We start from the raw sequence: 19,313 nt of genomic DNA on the forward strand, positions 1-19,313 counted from the left end.
TGATCTCAGCTCATGGAAACCTCTGACTCCTGGGTTCAAGCGATTCTCCTGCCTTAGCCTCCCGAGTAGCTGGGATCATGGGCATGCGCCACCACACCCGGCTAATTTTGTATTTTTAGTAGAGACGGAGTTTCTCCATGTTGGTCAGGCTGGTGTCCAACTCTTGACCTCAGGTGATCCGCTCACCTCAGCTTCCCAAAGTGCTGGGATTACAGGAATGAGCCACCACGCCCAGCCTCTTTCTCTTTTAATTAACAGACTATATTAGTTGGGACTACAAGTGTGAGTCACCATGCCCGACTAATTTTTTTTTTTCTTTTTGTACAGTGTCTCACTATGTTGCCAGGGCTGGTCTCAAATTCCAGGATTCAAGCAATCCTCTCAACTTGGCTTCCCAAAGTGCTGAGATTACAGACATGAGCCATTAATGCCTTTTATTTTTTGAGATCTAGTCTCACTGTTGCTCAGGCTGAAGTGCAGTGGCATGATCTCTGCTCACTGCAACCTCTGCCTCCCGGGTTCAAGCAATTCTCCTCCCTCAAGCTCCCAAACAGCTGGGATTACAGGCGCCTGCTACCAAGTCCGGATAATTTTTGTATTTTTTGTAGAGATGGGATTCTCCATGTTGGTCAGGCTGGTCTTGAACTCCCAACCTCAGATGATCCACCTGTCTCGGCCTCCCAAAGTGCTGGAATTACAGGTGTGAGCCACCGTGCCCGGTCTCCAACTTAGATTTTTTTTTTTTTTTTTTTTTTTTGAGACGGAGTCTCGCTCTGTCGCCCAGGCTGGACTGCAGTGGCCGGATCTCAGCTCACTGCAAGCTCCGCCTCCCGGGTTTACGCCATTCTCCTGCCTCAGCCTCCCAAGTAGCTGGGACTACAGGCACCCGCCACCATGCCCGGCTAGTTTTTTGTATTTTTTAGTAGAGACGGGGTTTCACTGTGTTAGCCAGGATGGTCTCGATCTCCTGACCTCGTGATCCACCCGTCTCGGCCTCCCAAAGTACTGGGATTACAGGCTTATCTTATAATAAATTTGTTGTGACTTTTGACAGGTTTATTTTGTAGGCATGACTAAGACATTGGCCATGTGAAAAAACAAACACAAAAATCCCCCCCAAAAAACGATTAACAAAAAGACACAGACCATGTGATTGGGCTCAAAGTCTAGTCCCTCGCACCTCCCTGGAGGCAGAGATGGAGGGGGCCCGATGGGCTGAAAGTTCTGACACCGTAATCGCACAGTGCAGAGGGATTCCATGTGACTACCACGACATGCCTATCTTCCAGAAACTCCAAGGATTTTAGGAATTCTTTACTAAGGATCAGGGGCAAAGACCTAATATGTATTTTATTGTAAGATACATTCCTATCAGCTCACCCAGTTAAACATATGATATGCGCCAAACCCATGTGCTTGCTATGCAAATGCAACTTCGAGACCAGGCCCCTAACACCACCTTCCAAAGAAATTCAGGAGCTACTATTGCTATCCAGTGAGACTCAATCAGGGCCAGCTAGAAGGCCTGGGCACCCCACTTCACCTCACCTCCAGAGTGCTTTCCTCACTTGTGAACTGGAGATAACTCAGGTCTCAGTCTCAGAGGGTTGTGTAAGATAATGTGCGTCCGAGTGCCTGGCACGTAGGGTGTGCATGATCAACATTCAGTTCTCCTCCTCCTGAGAATTATTTAAGTCCTCGGTCCTCCTGGCCCCCACTGTGCTGTTCTCTCACCGCTGTGGGAATGTCCATGTCTTCCTTGTCACAAGCCCCAATCCCCTCCACACATACACACACACACACGCGACACCCGCACCCTAGCCACCACACCCAGCACCAATAACTGCTACCATCAGATTAATATGAGAGGCCAGGTATGGTGGCTCATGTCTGTAATCGCAGCACTTTGGGAGGCTGAGTCGGGTGGATGACCTGAGGTTGGGAGTTTGAGACCAGCCTGGCCAACATGGTGAAACCCCATCTCTACAAAAACACAAAAATTAGCCAGGCATGGTGGTGGGTGCCTGTAGTCCCAGCTACTCAGGAGGCTGAGGCAGGAGAATTGCTTGAACCCGGGAGATGGAGGTTGCAGTGAGCCGAGATCACGCCACTGCACTCCAGCCTGGGTGACAGAGCGAGACTCTATCTAAACAACAACAACAACAACAACAAAAAAGTTTAACAGTAAGGAATTCATTTGGGGGCCTTGGGTTCTAGGCCTGGTTGTGCCACTAACTGTGTGACTATAGAAATCATTTGTACAAAGTTGTGGGGGTATCTGAGGTTCTCCCGGGCATTCTTATCAAGTTAGATCAGCCATCGGCTCGAGTGTGAAACAGAGAGAAAACGTCAAAAAGGATTTGAATAACTTCAACATTTTATTATGGATGAAAAGGAGTGGCTTGAGCACTCAAATCTAAAGGCAAATCCCCAAGGCCAAGATGAGCCAGGAAAGGTGAGGTTATGCCTGAGCCTTAGCAGGGCCCATGCAGGGCTGGGATGTGATCGATACACAGTGGGACTCTACTGTCAGTGTCGGCCAAGCCTGGAGAGACCAGAAGCAACCGAAGACCCTACAAACCCGCCTACAGAGGGGCTGAGAGAGGCCCAGGTTGGGCCGCCCTCACCTTTCAGACAGGAGGCACTTGGTTCTCTAAGATGAAGAAGGGCGGCTCCCACCCAGAACATTCTGAGGTTTCCCAACAGCATCTTCCCCGACCCAGACATGTCTGAAACCTGGACAAAGACAGACACCCAGAGTATCTCTGCGGGCACGTGGGGATGTCAGGGCCAAGGTGTGACTTCAGGGCTAGAGCTCCGCCTTCCACTTCCGCAGCTTCTCATCCATGGCCTGGAGCGTGGCTTCAGCCTGCACCAGCACAGATAGGTCCCACACTCTCCCCATGCCCCCAGCAGGCCTTGGGAAGCTCTGGCAGGTCTTTCTTCCCCCAGCCCCACCCTTTACCTTCACAAAACAGAAGCGGATATAGTGGTCAAAGTGCTTCTGATGTGGCACACTACAGAAGATGGAGACAGGGATGGCCACCAAGCCCTGGGGAGGAGGAAGGACATGTCTCAACACGGCTTCGTGGCCCAGCAGGCCTTGGCCCCGGAGGGGACAGACAGGTTCCCACAACCAGGCAGGGAAGGAGAGTTAGCTCCAATCCCGCACCCAGTGCTGCATCAAAGTCACAGGAAAATGGCCGGGCGTGGTGGCTCACGCCTGTAATCCCAGCACTTTGGGAGGCTGTGACTGGTGGATCACCTGAGGTCAGTAGTTCGAGACCAACTGGCCAACATGGCCAAACCTCATCTCTTAAAAATACAAAAATTAGCTGGGCATTGTGGCACATGCCTGTAATCTCAGCTACTTGGGAGGCTGAGGCAGGGGAACTGCTTGAACCCAGGGGTGGAGGTTGCAGTGAGCTGAGATTGTGCCACTTCATTGCAGCTTGGGTGAAAGAGAAAAAATCCGTCTCAAAACAAAAACAAACACAAAGTCAGAGGAAAAGGATCCCAGAACGTCATTCCAAGTCCCTCCCTGGGTATAGAGGGCAGACAGACGCCGGGAGAGGGAAGTTCACGGAGCAGGTCAGGGCAGAGCCAGAGAATAACAAAGCCTTAGAGTCACAGATCGAACCTGGATGGACCTCAGAGTTAATGGTCCAACTCCTCACTGTACAGATGGGAAGACGGAGATCCAAAGAGGCAGGAAATCCTGCCAGCCCACACAGCATCTCTGTGCAAGTTAGAAACAGGTTCCTTGGGCCAGGCATGGTGGCTCACGCCTGTAATCCCAGCACTTCGGGAGGCCAAGTGGGGTGGATCACCTGAGGTCAGGAGTTGGAGACCAGCCTGACCAACATGGTGAAACCCTGTCTCTACTAAAAATACACAAATTAGCCAGGCGTGGTGGTATGTGCCTATAATCCCAGCTACCCAGCTACTTGGGAGGCTAAGGGAGGAGAATCACTTGAACCCTGGAGGTGGAGGTAGCAGTGAGCTGAGATTGCGCCCCTGCACTCCAGCCTAGGTGACAGAGTGAGACTGTCTCAAAAAAAAAAAAAAAAAAAAAAAGGCTGGGCATGGTGGCTCACGCCTGTAATGCCAGCACTTTGGGAGGCCGAGGCGGGTGGATCACAAGGTTAGGAGATCAAGACCATCCTGGCTAACACGGTGAAACCCCGTCTCTACTAAAAATACAAAAAAAAATTAGCTGGGCGTGGTGGTGGGCGTCTGTGGTCCTAGCTACTCAGGAGGCCGAGGCAGGAGAATGGCGTGAACCCGGGAGGCGGAGTTTGCAGTGAGCTGAGATCGCGCCACTGTACTCCAGCCTGGGAGACAGAGCGAGACTCTGTCTCAAAAAAGGCAGAAAGAAAAGAAAAGAAGAAAAGAAAAGAAAAAACAAAAGAGGCTCCTCGTTCTTTTAAGTGGATACAACCCTGCCCCAAGGTTCACGGCAGAGGCAGACTAGGATCTGGCCCAGGAGCCTCTTGCCTGGGCACCCTTGAGCAGCCCACAAGCTGTGAAACCATACATGGCTGCACGGCAGAGGCCCAGCCCACCTTGTTCTTGATCATCCACTTGACGAAGCGTCTGTCATAGGGCTCATCCATAGCTCCAGGCAAGTCAGGCATCTTCCTCTCTGGGGAACAGAGGCCACACTGAGGCCCCTGCAGCCTCCAGCCCTTGCGCCCTGCCCAGACCGGCCAGTCTCACTCACTGAAGTCTGAGATGTCTGTGATGAGGAAGTAGCTGCCCTGGGGGATGACGGGCTTCAGGCCCACTGACTGTAGGCTGCGTATCATGTGGTCCCGGCAGCGCTGCATGGCCTGCGGGAACTGCACAAAGTAGCTGCTGGGTTGGCCGAACAGCAGCTGCTCCCGCTCAAAGCTCTCGGCTACTGCGGCCTAGGCAGGGCAGACGGACACCCAGACAGATTAGCTGTTCCCTGACGCGGGGGCCAGCCTGGGCTCTTTCATTGTCTCCCCGCTCCCCCATGGCGTCCCCTGCCCCTCTTCACCTGGCTCTGTGTGGGGCAGTGGAAGATGGAGTTCTGGTGCACGGTCCGCAGGTGCTTCATGATGTGATCCGGACCCAGGACCCAGCCCACCTGGAGCAGGAGCACAGGTAGTGGGAGGTCCTTCCAGGCCTGGCTAAAGCCTTCTTCATTCCCAGGCCCACCTCACTTGCCAAGGATCTTGCAGGGGGTGGTGACCTCCCACCCTCGGCAACTCACCTTCCAGCCAGTGGCGCTGAAGGTCTTGCCGGCGCTGCCGATGGTCAGGGTCCGTTCCCACATGCCAGGGAGGCTGGCTGCCCAAGGCCGAACAGAGCAGCTGCTGAGACTGGGGTGAGGGGTAAGGGGGAGGGTGGTGGTCTGGGCCCCAGGGGGCACCCATAGGCTCTTGCATCCTGGACTCCTCTACATACTAAGCTATTTGCAGAATTTCTTTCTTTCTTTCTTTTTTGAGATGGAGTCTCGCTCTGTTGCCCAGGTAGGAATGCAATGGCACCATCTCAGCTCACTGCAACTTCCACCTCCCGGGTTCCAGTGATCCTCCTACCTCAGCTTCCTGAGTAGCTGGGACTACAGGCACGCACCACCATGCCCAGCTAATTTTTGTACTTCTAGTAGACACGGGATTTCACCATGTTGGCCAGGCTGGTCTCGAACTCCTGACCTCAAGTGATCTGCCAGTCTCAGCCTCCCTTCATGCTGGGATTACAGGCGTGAGCCATCATTCCCGGCATAGGATTTCTTTGACCTCATCCTTTCGACAACCAGGGAGGCAGGTGCTATTGTGTTTTGTTTTCCTGTGTACTCTGGGAGGCAAAGGTCACAGGATCTGCAGGACTCCAGAACCCTGGGTTCTAACTACCAGGCCTGCGCTGACTCTCAGGTGGGGTCAAGGCCCTGCCACCAATGTGCAGGGGAGGGGCCCTGGGCAGGCTTGGCTCACCAATGCTGATGTGCGGGTGCCCATCATAGACCATCCACTGGTAGACTTCATCAGTGATACACACCACGTCATGCTGCTGGCACAGGCTGGCCACCAGCTCCAGCTCTTCCCTGGAGAACACCTGTGGATGCCCAAGGAGAGCACAGACCTGCAGCTGGGACCATCCCCAAACACAGAGGCCTACTCAGAGAGGTTAAAGAACACAGCTGTGGCCAGGTGCGATGGCTCACGCCTATAATCCTAGCACTTTGGGAGGCCAAGGCGGGCAGAACATTGGAGGTCAGGAGTTTGAGACCAGCCTGGCCAACATGGAGAAACCCCGTCTCTACTAAAAACACAAAAATTAGCTGGGCATGTTGGCAGGTGCCTGTAATCCCAGCTACTCGGGAGGCTGAGGCAGGAGAACTGCCTGAACCCGGGAGGCGGAGGTTGCAATGAGCCAAAATCACACCACTACACACCAGCCTGGGAGACAGAGTGAGACTCCGTCTTGAAAAAATAAATAAATGGCGAATACAGCCAAGCCCAGTGCTATGGGCTGTTCCGCACCATTGCATTGGATCCCTGCAACAATGACCCATGAGGTCAGTTCCCTCAGGTTCCCACATTACACATGAGATACTTTGAGAAGCATAGTCACTATTCCATGGTCACTGGGAAGTGATGGGGGCTCCCAGCCCAGTTCACTGTTGTAGCCCTCAGGCATTCCCTGGGTATTCCTGCCCCTGTCCTGGGACCTCTGGAGCCTTGGTCCTCAGAGATCATTGTGTATGGCCCTCCCACACGAGGCCCCACGGCAGCAACTCAGTAACAGTGCAGGAGACACGACTAGCTCTGCAGGGGGCCAGGGAAGGAGGTCCCTCCAGTACCTTGCCCAGGGGGTTGTTGGGGGTGTTGAGGACCAGGGCTTTGGTGCGTGATGTGAATTTGCTGGTCAGCTCCATGGAGTCCAGCTGCCAGTTGCTGCTGGAACCCAGTTCTCCGTTCTGGATGGGACCCTGCAAGGTGGCGGGGGGGGCACCACTTACCCACGTGACGTGCAGCTCTTCCCCCAGCATCCATCCCCACCTTCTCTTCCCTAGGATCCCAATACACACACCTCCCCTCTGCCCTCCCAGCATAGGGGAACTGGATTCCTTCACTTCCTTCCTCCTGTTCCAACTCCCAGGGTCCAACTCAACCCATGCCTTGGATCCCTCTGCCCATCCACCCTCTACCTAGCATCCTTACCGGCTTCAGGGGCACAAACACAGGGCGACCCCCTGCCATCACTGTCATGGGCTCGTAGCAGTCAAAAAAGGGTTCGATGATGATGACCTGATAGAAGGTTCAAATCAGCTGGAGTCAGCACGGCCCTGACCTCTCAGTCCCACTCAGCCCAAGTCTTGCCCACTCACCTCATCTCCTTCGTCCACCAGGGCCTGGAAGGCTGTGAACAGGGCCCCATAGCCACCGACAGTCACGAGCACATTCTTGAGCGGGTCCATCTCCTGACCCAGAAGCTTCCCAAAGAAACTTGCCAGGATCTTCGTCAGCGGTGGGTAACCCTGCCAGGACAGTGGGGGTCAACTGTCCAGCTCAGCCGGGCCCATCCTCCTGCCCAGCTGTATCCAGGCAGTTCTAGCACCTTCCAGCAGCAAGCCTGGGGCAAAGTCAGATACTGGTAGCCTGGGCCCCAGGGGACACGGAATAGATTAGCTTTCAACACTCTGGACTTCTCTACACACCAAGCTATTTGTGGGATTTCTTTGATCTCATCCTCTCAGCAACCCAGAGGCAGGTGCTACTGTGATCCTGTGTACTCTGGGAGGTAAAGGTTACACAATCTATATGGTCCCAGACTCCAGGGTCCCAACCACCAGGCCTGCACTGACTCAGATATACGCTCTTCCATCTCCTCCACCAGCATTTGCCATAGGGCCTGTTCTGTGCCAGGCCCGGAGCCCAGGGTGGGGATTCAGCAGAGAACCAGAGGAAATGCTTGCCTCCATGAACCTCAGTCCAAGAGCCCGCGAGGCAGTAGACACTCCCCACTTTCCACATCTCTAAGTTTAAGAAGCGTGTTTGTCATTTTTGTGCCCACCTGATCCTCCCAGCAGCTTTGCAGGAGAAGTTTTTTTTTTTTTTTTTTTTTGAGACAGGGTCTCACTCATGTCACCCAGGTTAGAGTGCAGTGGCACAATCGTGGCTCACTGCAACCTCCGCCTCCCGGGTTCAGGTGATTCTCCTACCTCAGCCTCCTAAGTAGCTGGGACGACAGGCACGCGCCACCGTGCCTGGTTAATTCTTGTGTTTTTAGTGGAGATAGGGTTTCACTATGTTGGCCAGGCTGGTTTGGAACTTCTGACCTCAGGTAATCCGCCTGCCTTAGCCTCCCAAAGTGCTGGGATTACAGATGTGAGCCACCGCGCCTGGCCTGATCCCCACTATTTGACAGGTAGAAAAATAGAGACCCAGAGAGAAGAAATTACTTGTCTAAAGTCACACACAGTTGAGGGTCAGGAACCTCATGTTGCAGCTTTGGAAGCACCCCTTTTTGAGAGGAAGATTAGATCCAGAAACTTGTTTGCTGAGGACACTTATAAAATAATCAAAGTGAAACCCCATCTCTACTAAAAATACAAAAAATTAGCCGGGCGTGGTGGCGGGCACCTGTAGTCCCAGCTACTCGGGAGGCTGAGGCAGGAGAATAGCGTGAACCCGGGAGGCGGAGCTTGCAGTGAGCCGAGATCGCGCCACTGCACTCCAGCCTGGGCGACAGAGTGAGACTCCGTCTCAAAAAAAACACAAACAAACAAAACAAAACAAAAATACTCAAGGCTAAGCCAAGTGATCAAAACCTTGTCTAGAACTTAACCCAGTAACTCACTAAACCAGATTTGGCCACACAAAAATAAAAATTTTCTGTACAACAAAAGGCACAGGCCAGGCACAGTGGCTCACGCCTGTAATCCTAGCACTTTCGGAGAATGAGGCAGGTGGGTTGCTTGAGGCCAGGAGTTTGAGAACAGCCTGGGCAACACAGAGGGACTCTGTCTCTACTGATGGAAAATCAAAAAATTATCCAGGTATGGTGTCACATGCCTGTAATCCCAGGTACTCGGGAGGTTGAGGCAGGAAGATTGCTTGAGCCTAGGAGATCCAGGCTGCAGTGAGCTATGATCACACCAGTCTGGGTAATAGAATTGAGACTCTGTCTCAGACAATAAATTAATTAATTAAATAAAAATAAAAGGCACCATGAGCAAAGTTAAAACAGGAAGAGAGAAATATTGCAACATAAAAGAAAGAGGTAACATATTTAGTGAGGCTGGGCACAGTGGCTCATGCCTGTAATCCCAGCACTTTGGAAGGCTAAGGTGGGAGGACTGCTTGAGCCCAGGAGTTTGAGACCAGCCTGGGTAACATAAGGAGACCATGTCTCTATTTTGTTATTGTTGTTGTTGTCGTCACCCTGGCTGGAGTGCAATGGCGCCACCTCAGCTCACTGCAACCTCCACCTCCCGGGTTCAAGCGATTCTTGTGCCTCAGCCTCCCAAGTAGTTGGGATTACAGGCGCCTGTCACCACACCCGGCTAATTTTTATTAGAGACGGGGTTTCACCATGTTGGCCAGGCTGGTCTTGAACTCCTGACCTCAGGTGATCTGCCAGCCTCAGGCTATCAGAATGCTGGGATTACAGGCATGAGCCACCATGCCCGGCCCGTCTCTATTAAAAAAAAAAAAAGAAAGAAAGAAATAAAAGAAAAGCAGCAAGAAAAGATACATATCCAGATGAATTTTTTTTTTTTTTTTTGGATCAAAGAGGGAACTTTACAACCAACTCTGAGACCAGCCTATTGGCAGGGATGTAAATGAGTAAACCTCACTGGAAGGCAATTATTTACTTAGTTGTTAATTTTTGAGACAGGATCTCACTATGTTGCACTGGCTTCAAACTCCTGGGCTCAAGCGATCTTCCTGCCACAGACTCTCAAGTAGCTGGGATTACAGGCACACACTATTTCTTAACAATATCCACCTATTGTATTTATAAATATTTATAGCCTTTCATTCGCTAGTTTTACTTCTAGGAATTTATCTTAGAGAAATGCACATGTATACAAAGATGTCCACACAGGGAAATTTGCCGTGGCACTGCTTAAGATACTGAGATAGCAGAAGCAGTCCATCAGTGCAGAACTGCTTAAATACATTATGGCACATCTAGGCAACAGAACAGTATGCAGCCATTAAAAAGAATGAGTGCAGTCGAGTGCAGTGGCTCACGCCTGCAATCTCAGCACTCTGGGAGGCCCAGGTGGGCAGATCATAAGGTCAAGAGATCAAGACCATCCTGGCTAACATTGTGAAATCCTATCTCCACTAAAAATACAAAAATTAGCTGGGTGTGGTGGTGCACGCCTATAGTACCAGCTACTTGGGAGGCTGAGGCAGGAGAGTCTCTTGAACCTGGGAGGCAGAGGTTGCAGTGAGCTGAGATTGCGCCACTGCAATCCAACCTGGTGACAGAGGGAGACTCTGTCTCAAAAAAAAAAAAGAACGAGGGCGCAGTGGCTCAAGCCTGTAATCCCGGCACTTTCAGAGTCTGAGGTGGCAGGATCACTTGAGCCCAGGAGTTTGAGACCAGTCTGAGCAACATGGCGAAACCCTGTCTCTACAAAAAATACAAAAAAATTAGCTGGGCGAGGTGACGTACCCCTGTTGTCCCAGCAACTCTACAGGCTGAGGTGGCAGGATCACATGAGCCCCAGGAAATGACATATCATGTAAGCCGCAAGAGGTAGAGGCTGCAGTAAGCTGTGATCATGTCACTACACTCTAGCCCAGGTGACAAGAGTGAGATCCCGACTCAAAGATAAATAAATAAATAAATAAAATTAGCTGGGCATGGTGACGCACACCTGTAGTCCCAGTTACTCCAGAGGCTGAGGTGGGAGGACCACTTGACCCTGGCAGGGTCGAGGCTGCCGTGGACCATGATCGCGCCACTGTATTCCAGCCTGGATAACAGAGTGAGACCCTGTCTCAAAAAAGAAAAAGAAAAAAAGAACCACCGTTCTAACCCAAGTACTGTCACGTATTTACTACGTGGGCCTTTCCGGAAAAAGTTTGGATTTAGAGTGTAATCCAAACAGCAGCTTGTCTTTCGGGACTTGGTTTAAGTGTCACCTCCTCCAGGAAGTGTTAGCGCATGTCTCCAGTCCCCTCCCCAGGTTTCATTCCCTCTTTCTTACTCCCGCGGTATCCCATCCTCCTCCATCACGGCACATATCCACTGCCTGTCGTTACTGGTTTCTTGTCCGCCATCCCCACTAGACCATGAGGTACAGGCTCTGGGACAGAGGACACGCTCAGTAAACACTGAACTATGGTCACACAGAATCCCCTGGCTCTGTCCTCTGAAGCCTGACGCCTGTGTGGGCTTGATGTCCAGAAAGCCCCGCCCCCTTCCTCCCCCAGTGCCTCCAGGGAGACGGGGAGACTCACAAATGCCTTGGTGTACTGGTTGAGCATGAAGTCTCCACTGACAGCATGCTGAAACGCTTCCACGGCAAAGTCTGGGGGCGGGAAATCCGGGAAGCCCTGGCCCAAGTTCACGACGTCATGCTCACTGGCCAGTTTGACAAACTCCACCCTGGGTAACAAACGGAGAATCAGCACCAGACCAGCCCTACATGGTGACCTGGACTTTGGCCTGTTTAGAAAAACTGGACAATTGGCTGGGCGCGGTGGCTCATGCCTGTAATCTCAGCACTTTGGGAGGCCAAGGTGGGCGGATCACCTGAGGTCAGGAGTTTGAGACCAGCCTGGCCAACGTGGTGAAACTCTGTCTTCACTAAAAAGGTAAAAGTTAGTCAGGCATGGTGGCGGGGGCCTGTAATCTCAGCTACTCGGAAGGCTGAGGCAGGAGAATTGCTTGAACCCGGGTACTAGAGGTTGAAGTGAGCTGAGATCGCACCATTGCACTCTAGCCTGGATGACAAGAGCGAGACTCCATCTAAAAAAAAAAAGCCACACACAAGAAAAACAAAAACTGGAAAACCAGCAACTGTCCTAGCCTGAAGATCTGCCTGAGTGCCACAGCTGGTCCCCTGTATTGAGATTAGGTCAGTCAGGCACACTGATGATCACAGGAGTCAGCCCAAGGCTTTCCAAGTTCTTCCACCACGACCCATAGGAAGAAAGCATCTTTCTTTTTTTTTTTTTTGAGACAGAGTCTCGCTCTATCCCCTAGGCTGGAGTGCAGTGGCACACTCTCAACTCACTGCAACCTCTGCCTCCTGAGTTCAAGCGATTCTCATGCCTCAGCCTCCCGAGTAGCTGGGATTACAGGCGCCTGCCACCTCACCCAGTTACTTTTTGTATTTTCAGTACAGACAGGGTTTCACTATGTTGGCCAGGCTGGTCTCGAACTCCTGACCTCAGGTGAATCACCCGCCTCAGCCTCCCAAAGTGCTGGGAGTACAGGCGTGAGCCACCACACCCGGCCAAGAAATCATCTTTGCATCATCAACCCTGTGCAGCACAAACATGGAATGGAAGCTTCATCCTTCTTGGTGCAATCTACTGCAGTATTCCCTGTCCTGTCCTATCCTACTCTATTCTTTCCAAATACTAGTTGAGACTCCCTGTACAGATCGCATGACTCCTCGGATTTGTCAACAGCACAGTTAAACGCACTGCTCATACAACCTTCATAATGGCCTGTGAGGCATGTCCTGTTCCTGGACCACTGTGGGGATAAGGAGTGGAGTGACTTGCCTAAAGCCTCTCAGCTAGTACAAGGCACAGCCAGTCAGCCTTTCTACTTCCATCTCAAGCAGTTTTATGCTCTTTACCCTACTCTGGGCAGAACAGGGCCCCACCAGCCCAGGCACACATCATCTCTGGACCCATAATCCTCTGCTCTGGCTCTGCCTGGTGGCCACCTCTCCAGGTGGGAGAAAGGCTGGGAAGCTGGATGAAGAGGCTGGTACGTGGTTTGGGGCTAGTTTGGAGCAGAGTCAAGACTTGGCTGAGTTGAATTTGCATACCAATAAATATGTCTAAAATGTGTCATTTTTGGCTGGGCACGGTGGCTCACGCCTGTATTCCCCAGCGCTTTGGAAGGCCGAAGCAGGCAGATCCCTTGAGGTCAGGAGTTTGAGACCACCCTAGACAACATGGTGAAACCCCATCTTCTCTAAAAATATAAAAATTAGGGCCAGGTGCGGTGGCGCATGCCTGTAATCCCAGTTGGGAGGCTGAGGTGGGTGGATCACAAGGTCAGGAGTTCGAGACCAGCCTGGCCAACATGGTGAAACCCATTCTCTACTAAAAATACAAAAAAAAAAAAAAAAATTAGCTGGGTGTGGTTGGCGCACTCCTGTAATCCCAGCTACTTGGGAGGCTGAGGCAGGAGAATTGCTTGAACCCGTGAGGCAGAGGCTGCAGTGAGCCGAGATCATGCCACTGCACTCCAGCCTGGGCAACAGAGTGAGACTCCATCTGGGGGGAAAAAAAAGAAAAAAAATTAGCTGGGCGTTGTGTTGCATGCCTGTAATCCCAGCTACTTGGCAGGCTGAAGCAGGAGAATCATTTGAACCTGGGAGGCAGAGGTTGCAGTGAGCCGAGACCGCGCCATCGCACTCCAGCCCGGGCGACAAGAGCAAAACTCCATCTCAAAAATAAAATGAAAAGAAAATAAGTCAAAAAAGAAAACAGTATCAACCTCTGCAAATGTATGGTGAAGATCCGACTATATCTTACTTGTTTATCTTACTTATTTTAGGGTATCTGACTCTGTACCAAGTGAGAAAGAAAGTCATCCCTGGAAAGCGCTTAGCCTGGCGCCTGGGTAAATGGCTTTGGATGGCATTTCACTTTCTCCTCCCCAATGCTCCCCAGGTGGGTATAATTCTTCATTTTGCAGATGGGGACATGAGGCTCAGAGCAGGTATGTCACCTGTCCTAGTGCCACAGTCATGCAGGAGAAACCTGAGATTTGAACCAAGCCTGCTCCCTCGGGCCCTGCCTCTCCTGAGCTGTGGCTGGAATCTGGCAGTCTGCGTACCGCCACTATCCGGGGTACTGCTGAGTTGCTGTGAACCCACGGATGGCCAACCCATGCCCAAGGGGACACCCACACACCTCCCCAGCTCAGCTGGCTCACCAGGGGTTGTGGTCGATCCCGTCTAGCCTTCGGGCCTGCAGCTGTTTGGCCATGGTGAGCTGGAGATGAACAAGTGGAAGGTCAGAGATGGAATCTCTCTGGGTGCAGTGGTCCGGGCTTGCGCAAAGGAGGGACAGCTGCTTTCAGGCCACAGCCCTACCCTGTCTGCTCCCAGGAGGGGGCAGAGATCAGAGCTCGCAGAAGGGCAGGTTTCTGCCTGCCTCCCAAGCCTGTTATGTTCCAACACCCTCACCTGGCTCCTCCCGACTCCAACAGCCTCTACCTCCCCAACCTGCAGGGGCTGCCTGGCGCCTGTCCAGTGGAGGCTTCCAGTCCTGGCTCCACGTGTCCTGAGACAGAGCCCTGACTTGGTCAGGTTAGTCTGACTCAGGAAGGGCTGAGGGTTAAGGAAGAAGAGCAGGACGTGGGTGGAGCAGAAAGGGAGGATAATGGCAACAGTGACAGCAGCAGCCTCCACTTACAGAGGTCTTGCTAAGCACTTCCATTTCATTCCCAGAATGACCTGGCCAGGCCCATCTTATCAATGAGAAAACAGGAGGTGGAAAACAGGCTGGAGGGTGCAGGGGAAGGAGTGATGTGTTTAAGGCCACACAACACACCCACTCAGACTTAGGCCTGTTGGACCCAAGGCCGTGTCCTAACTCTGAGGGAGGCACTAATCCAGTCCTGGGAGAGTTCCAGGGTCCTGGTTCCTAGCTTGCCCCCTCCCCTCCCAGTGTTCCTCCCAGGCCAGCTCCCTACCCACTCACTAGTGTGCAGAAACTGGCCAGGGACTGGGTGCAATGGCTCATGCCTGTAATCCCAGCACTTTGGGAGGCTGAGGCAGGTAGATCACCTGAGGTCAGGAGTTCGAGACCAGCCTGGCCAACATGGTAAAATCCCATCCTTACTAAAAATACAAAAATTAGCTGGGCGTGGTGGCACGCACCTGTAATCCCAGCTACTTGGGAGGCTGAGGCACAGGAATCGCTTGAACCCAGGAAGCAGATGTTGCAGTGAGGCGACAGCATGCCACTGCACTTCAGCCTGAGCACTGGAGCAAAACTCAGTTTGGAAAAAAAAATAAATAAATAAAACTTAGCTGGGCGTCGTGACATACACCTGTAATCCCAGCTGCTCAGGAGGCTAAGGCCTGAGAATCACTTGAACCTGGGAGGCGGAGGTTGCAGTGGGCCAAGATCATGCCACTGCACTCCAGCCTGGGTGACAGAGCAAGATTCCATCAAAAAAAAAGAAAGGAAAGAAAGGAAAGAAAGGAAAGAAAGGAAAGAAAGGAAAGAAAGGAAAGAAAGGAAAGAAAGGAAAGAAAGGAAAGAAAGAAAGAAAGAAAGAAAGAAAGAAAGAAACTGGCCAGACCTGAGAGCCACCAAACTCAGGTTCTAACCCGCCTTGGCTGGGTGACCCTGGATAGGTAATTTGGCTCCTCCTGTCCTCAGAATCCCTTCAACACCAGAGACCTCGCATGGGCTTTGTGGTCTCTGAGGAACCTTCCGTCCCTATGGGTTTGCCAGTCCCAGATGGCTGGTGGGCCGTGGAGCCGGGGATCCAACATTCTTCTCAGCCGCCTGCTGCGGCCAACAGTGAACCCTGGCTCAGGATTTTGCTCGGTTCCACCTCGCTCAGTTCCCACTGTACTCTCACCAGAGGTGCCACAACAGTCTCCATCTAACAGATGAGGACACTGAGGCTCAAAGAGGCTCAGGTACCTGCCCAAGGTCAGAGGAGAAGCTGGCAAGGACCTGGTCAGGGTGGCAGCCACAGTAATCTCAACACCAGGCACCCCTGTCCTGGAAGGGCCTTGGGGACCATTTGAGTAAGCGCCAGGTCTTCCACAGCCCAGGAACCCCGTCGCGCCCGGCTCAGTTGACATTTATTGAGCCCCTATCATGTACTGGGTTCTGGGCTGGGCATAAGGGATCATGGGAAGCAGCACCCTACAGCGCCCAAGCCGATTATTCAGATGCAGAGCTACAAGTTCTAGACTAGAGAAGCAGGGGCAAGGGAGAAGCACACATCCAGGCTGCAGTTAAAGAGGGCTCCTGAAAGAGAAGGCTCATGCACAGCTTTGAATCCAGGAACGAGCCAGACCCCAGAAACCCCAGGCCATGCAGGTGGCAGAGTATTGGGGTTAGGGCACTTACAGTCTGGTGCAAGCACCGAGTGAGTGGGGCTCCGGCCTTCCTTCCCCGAAGGGGCCCCACCACGTGCACAGAGATGGCTGCTGCAGTCCTGAACATGCCTCCCAGAGCTTTGTGGCACTGCAGACTTCTCCAGGGGCAGAGGAGAAGGGAGGAGACAGCCCTGGCCAGAAAATGCCCCTGAGCTCAGGACTTGGGTACCCCCCTACAGCTCTAACAATAACAACAACAATATGATCATTGTGTGCCAGGAATAGCACCAAGTGCTTTGTTGCATGATTATCTAACTCTGTCCTTGCAACAACTCTGTTGCTCATGCACAATACACCCCCCAGCAACCCAAGGGACCCTTTCAAAACACAAATCACCTCTAATTAAAAAATGATCCAGGAGAGGATCACTGATAGCACTGAATATCACCAAGAGCATAAACCAAACATGTTCTGACTCTGGAAACACAGGCACCACCTGCAAATTATTCCTGCGGTAAAAGTGGCCCTAAATTAGATCACACTGTTGAATGACTAAAATACAAGGACAGAAGAACATGTTAAATACATCATGGAGATGCAATCAACAAATTCAAGCAGGGCAATGTGTCTCACACCTGTAAACTTTGGGAGGCCAAAGCAGGAGGATCTCTTGCGCCCAGGAGTTGGAGACCAGCCTGGGCAACATACTGAAACACCGTCTTTACAAAAATACAAAAATTGACCAGGCGTGATGGTGCACACCTGTAGTCCCAGCTACTGGGGAAGCTAAAGTGGGAGGATCACTTGATCCTAGAGAGGTCAAGGCTACAGTGAGCCCTGATTCCACCGACTGTGCTCCAGCCTGGGTGACAGAGGGAGGTATGTCTCAAAAAAAAAAAAAAAAAAACAAATTGCCAGGCGCGGTGGCTCAAGCCTGTAATCCCAGCACTTTGGGAGGCTGAGATGAGCGGATCACGAGGTCAGGAGATCGAGACCATCCTGGCTAACACGGTGAAACCCCGTCTCTACTAAAAATACAAAAAATTAGCCGGGCGAGGTGGCAGGCGCCTGAAAGTCCCAGCTACTTGGGAGGCTGAGGCAGGAGAATGGCATGAACCCGGGAGGCAGAGCTTGCAGTGAGCCGAGATCAAGCCACTATACTCCACCCTGGGTGACAGAGCGAGACTCCGACTTATAAAAAAAAAAAAAGTCAATGCCTGAGAAAGAAGAAAAACGTTGAAGAAATCACACTGCACAATTTGGAAGCTTAATACAAACATACAGGAACCAAGAAAGTGTGATACTGGCTTAAAGACAGATATATAAGTCAATTGAATAGAATTGACAGTCCAGAAATAAACTCTCACATTTATGGACAATTGCTATTTGATAAGATGCTAAGAAACTCAAATGGGGGCCAGGAGCGGTGGCTCACGCCTGTCATCCCAGCACTGTGGGAGGCTGAGGCAGGTGGATCACTTCAGGTCAGAAGTTTGTGACCAGCCTGGCCAACATGCTGAAACCTCGTCTCTACTAAAAATACAAAAATTAGCCAGGCATGGTGGTATGCCCTGTAATCCCAGTTATTGGGAGGCTGAGGCAAAAGAATCACTTGAACTTGTGAGGTGGAGGATGCAGTGAGCCGAGATTGCACCACTCACTGCACTCCAGCCTGGGTGGCAGAGCAAGACTGTCTCAAAAAAAAAAAGAAAAAAGAAAAAAATGGGGAGGCCAGGTGTGGCTCATGCCTGTAACACCAACACTTTGGGAGGCCAAGGTGGGAGGATCATTTGAGGTTAGGAGTTCGAGACCAGACTGGACATTGTGGCGAAACCCCATCTCTAATAAAAATACAAAAATTAGCTAGGCGTGGTAGCACATGACTGTAGTCCCAGCTACTTGTGAGGCTGAGGCAGGAGAATCGCTTGAACCTGGGAGGCAGAGGTTGCAGTGAGCCGAGATGGTGCCACTGTACTCCAGCCTGAGCAACAAAATGAGACTCTGTCTCAAAAAAACAGGTGGGGGCCGGGCGCGGTGGCTCAAGCCTGTAATCCCAGCACTTTGGAAGGCCGAGACGGGAGAATCACGAGGTCAGGAGATCGAGACCATCCTGGCTCACACGGTGAAACCCCGTCTCTACTAAAAAATACAAAAAACTGGCCGGGCGAGGTGGCGGGCGCCTGTAGTCCCAGCTACTCGGGAGGCTGAGGCAGGAGAATGGCGTGAACCCGGGAGGCGGAGCTTGCAGTGAGCTGAGATTCGGCCACTGCACTCCAGCCTGGGCGACAGCGCAAGACTCCGTCTCCAAAAAAAAAAAAAAAACAGGTGGGGAGGCCGGGCGTGGTGGCTCACGCCTGTAATCCCAGCACTTTGGGAGGCTGAGGTAGATGGATCACCTGAGGTCAGGAGTTTGATACCAGTCTGGCCAAAATGGTAAAACCCCATCTCTATGAAAAATACAAAATTAGCCGGGTGTGGTGGTATGTGCCTGTAGTCCCAGCTACCCAGGAGACTGAGGTAGGAGAATCGCTGGAACCCAGGAGGCAGAGGTTCAGTGAGCCAAGATCACGCCATGCACTCCAGCCTGGGCGACAGAGGGAGACACTGGCTCAAAAAAAAAAAAAAGTGGGGTGGTTGGGGGTGGGAAAAAATCTTTTCAACAAACGAACAAATGGTGCTAGGACAACTAAATATCCACATGTAAATGAATGAATTTGGGGCTGGGCACGGCAGCTCATGCCTGTAATCCTAGCACTTTGGGAGGCCGAGGCAGGCTGATCACAAGGTCAGGAGTTAAAGACCAGCCTGGCCAAGATGGTGAAACCCTGTCTCCACTAAAAATACAAAAAATTAGCCAGGTGTGGTGGCGGGCACCTGTAATCCCAGATACTCAGGAGGCTGAGGCAGAGAACTGTTTCAACCCAGGAGACAGAGGTTGCAGTGAGCCGAGATCACACCACTGTACTCCAGCCTGGGAGACAAAGCGAGACTCCGTCTCAAAAAAAAGAAAAAAGAAAAGAATGAATTTGGACTTGTTTTTTTTTTTTTTTTTTTTTTTTTTTTT

At 51.8% G+C, this 19,313-nt stretch overlaps 1 protein-coding gene across 5 annotated transcripts in view; it reads right to left on the minus strand.

Moving 5' to 3' along the window:
• Window positions 1–2,354: 2,354 nt before the first annotated feature.
• Window positions 2,355–19,313, minus strand: part of KYAT1 (kynurenine aminotransferase 1) — a 37,486-nt gene continuing 20,527 nt past the window's right edge. For 2 of the 5 annotated variants that reach the window (XM_017848325.1, XM_017848324.1), the window contains exons 2-13: window positions 14,119–14,177; window positions 11,454–11,601; window positions 7,361–7,510; window positions 7,194–7,280; window positions 6,833–6,961; window positions 5,964–6,084; window positions 5,240–5,316; window positions 5,024–5,113; window positions 4,724–4,910; window positions 4,566–4,645; window positions 2,966–3,052; window positions 2,355–2,869 (exon numbers count right to left, since the gene is read on the minus strand). In XM_017848325.1, coding sequence (XP_017703814.1) covers window positions 2,810–2,869; window positions 2,966–3,052; window positions 4,566–4,645; window positions 4,724–4,910; window positions 5,024–5,113; window positions 5,240–5,316; window positions 5,964–6,084; window positions 6,833–6,961; window positions 7,194–7,280; window positions 7,361–7,510; window positions 11,454–11,601; window positions 14,119–14,171 — 1,269 coding nt within the window. In that variant the 5' untranslated portion in view covers window positions 14,172–14,177 and the 3' untranslated portion in view covers window positions 2,355–2,809. Of the gene's footprint in view, window positions 2,870–2,965; window positions 3,053–4,565; window positions 4,646–4,723; window positions 4,911–5,023; window positions 5,114–5,239; window positions 5,317–5,963; window positions 6,085–6,832; window positions 6,962–7,193; window positions 7,281–7,360; window positions 7,511–11,200; window positions 11,373–11,453; window positions 11,602–14,118; window positions 14,178–16,280; window positions 16,441–19,313 lie in introns of those variants that run through there. The other 3 variants (XM_017848327.1, XM_017848326.1, XM_017848328.1) reach the window with 3 other exon arrangements.

The sequence above is a fragment of the Rhinopithecus bieti genome, unplaced genomic scaffold (assembly GCF_001698545.2).
Source record: "Rhinopithecus bieti isolate Rb0 unplaced genomic scaffold, ASM169854v2 scaffold_29388, whole genome shotgun sequence".
Classification (NCBI taxonomy): domain Eukaryota; kingdom Metazoa; phylum Chordata; class Mammalia; order Primates; family Cercopithecidae; genus Rhinopithecus; species Rhinopithecus bieti.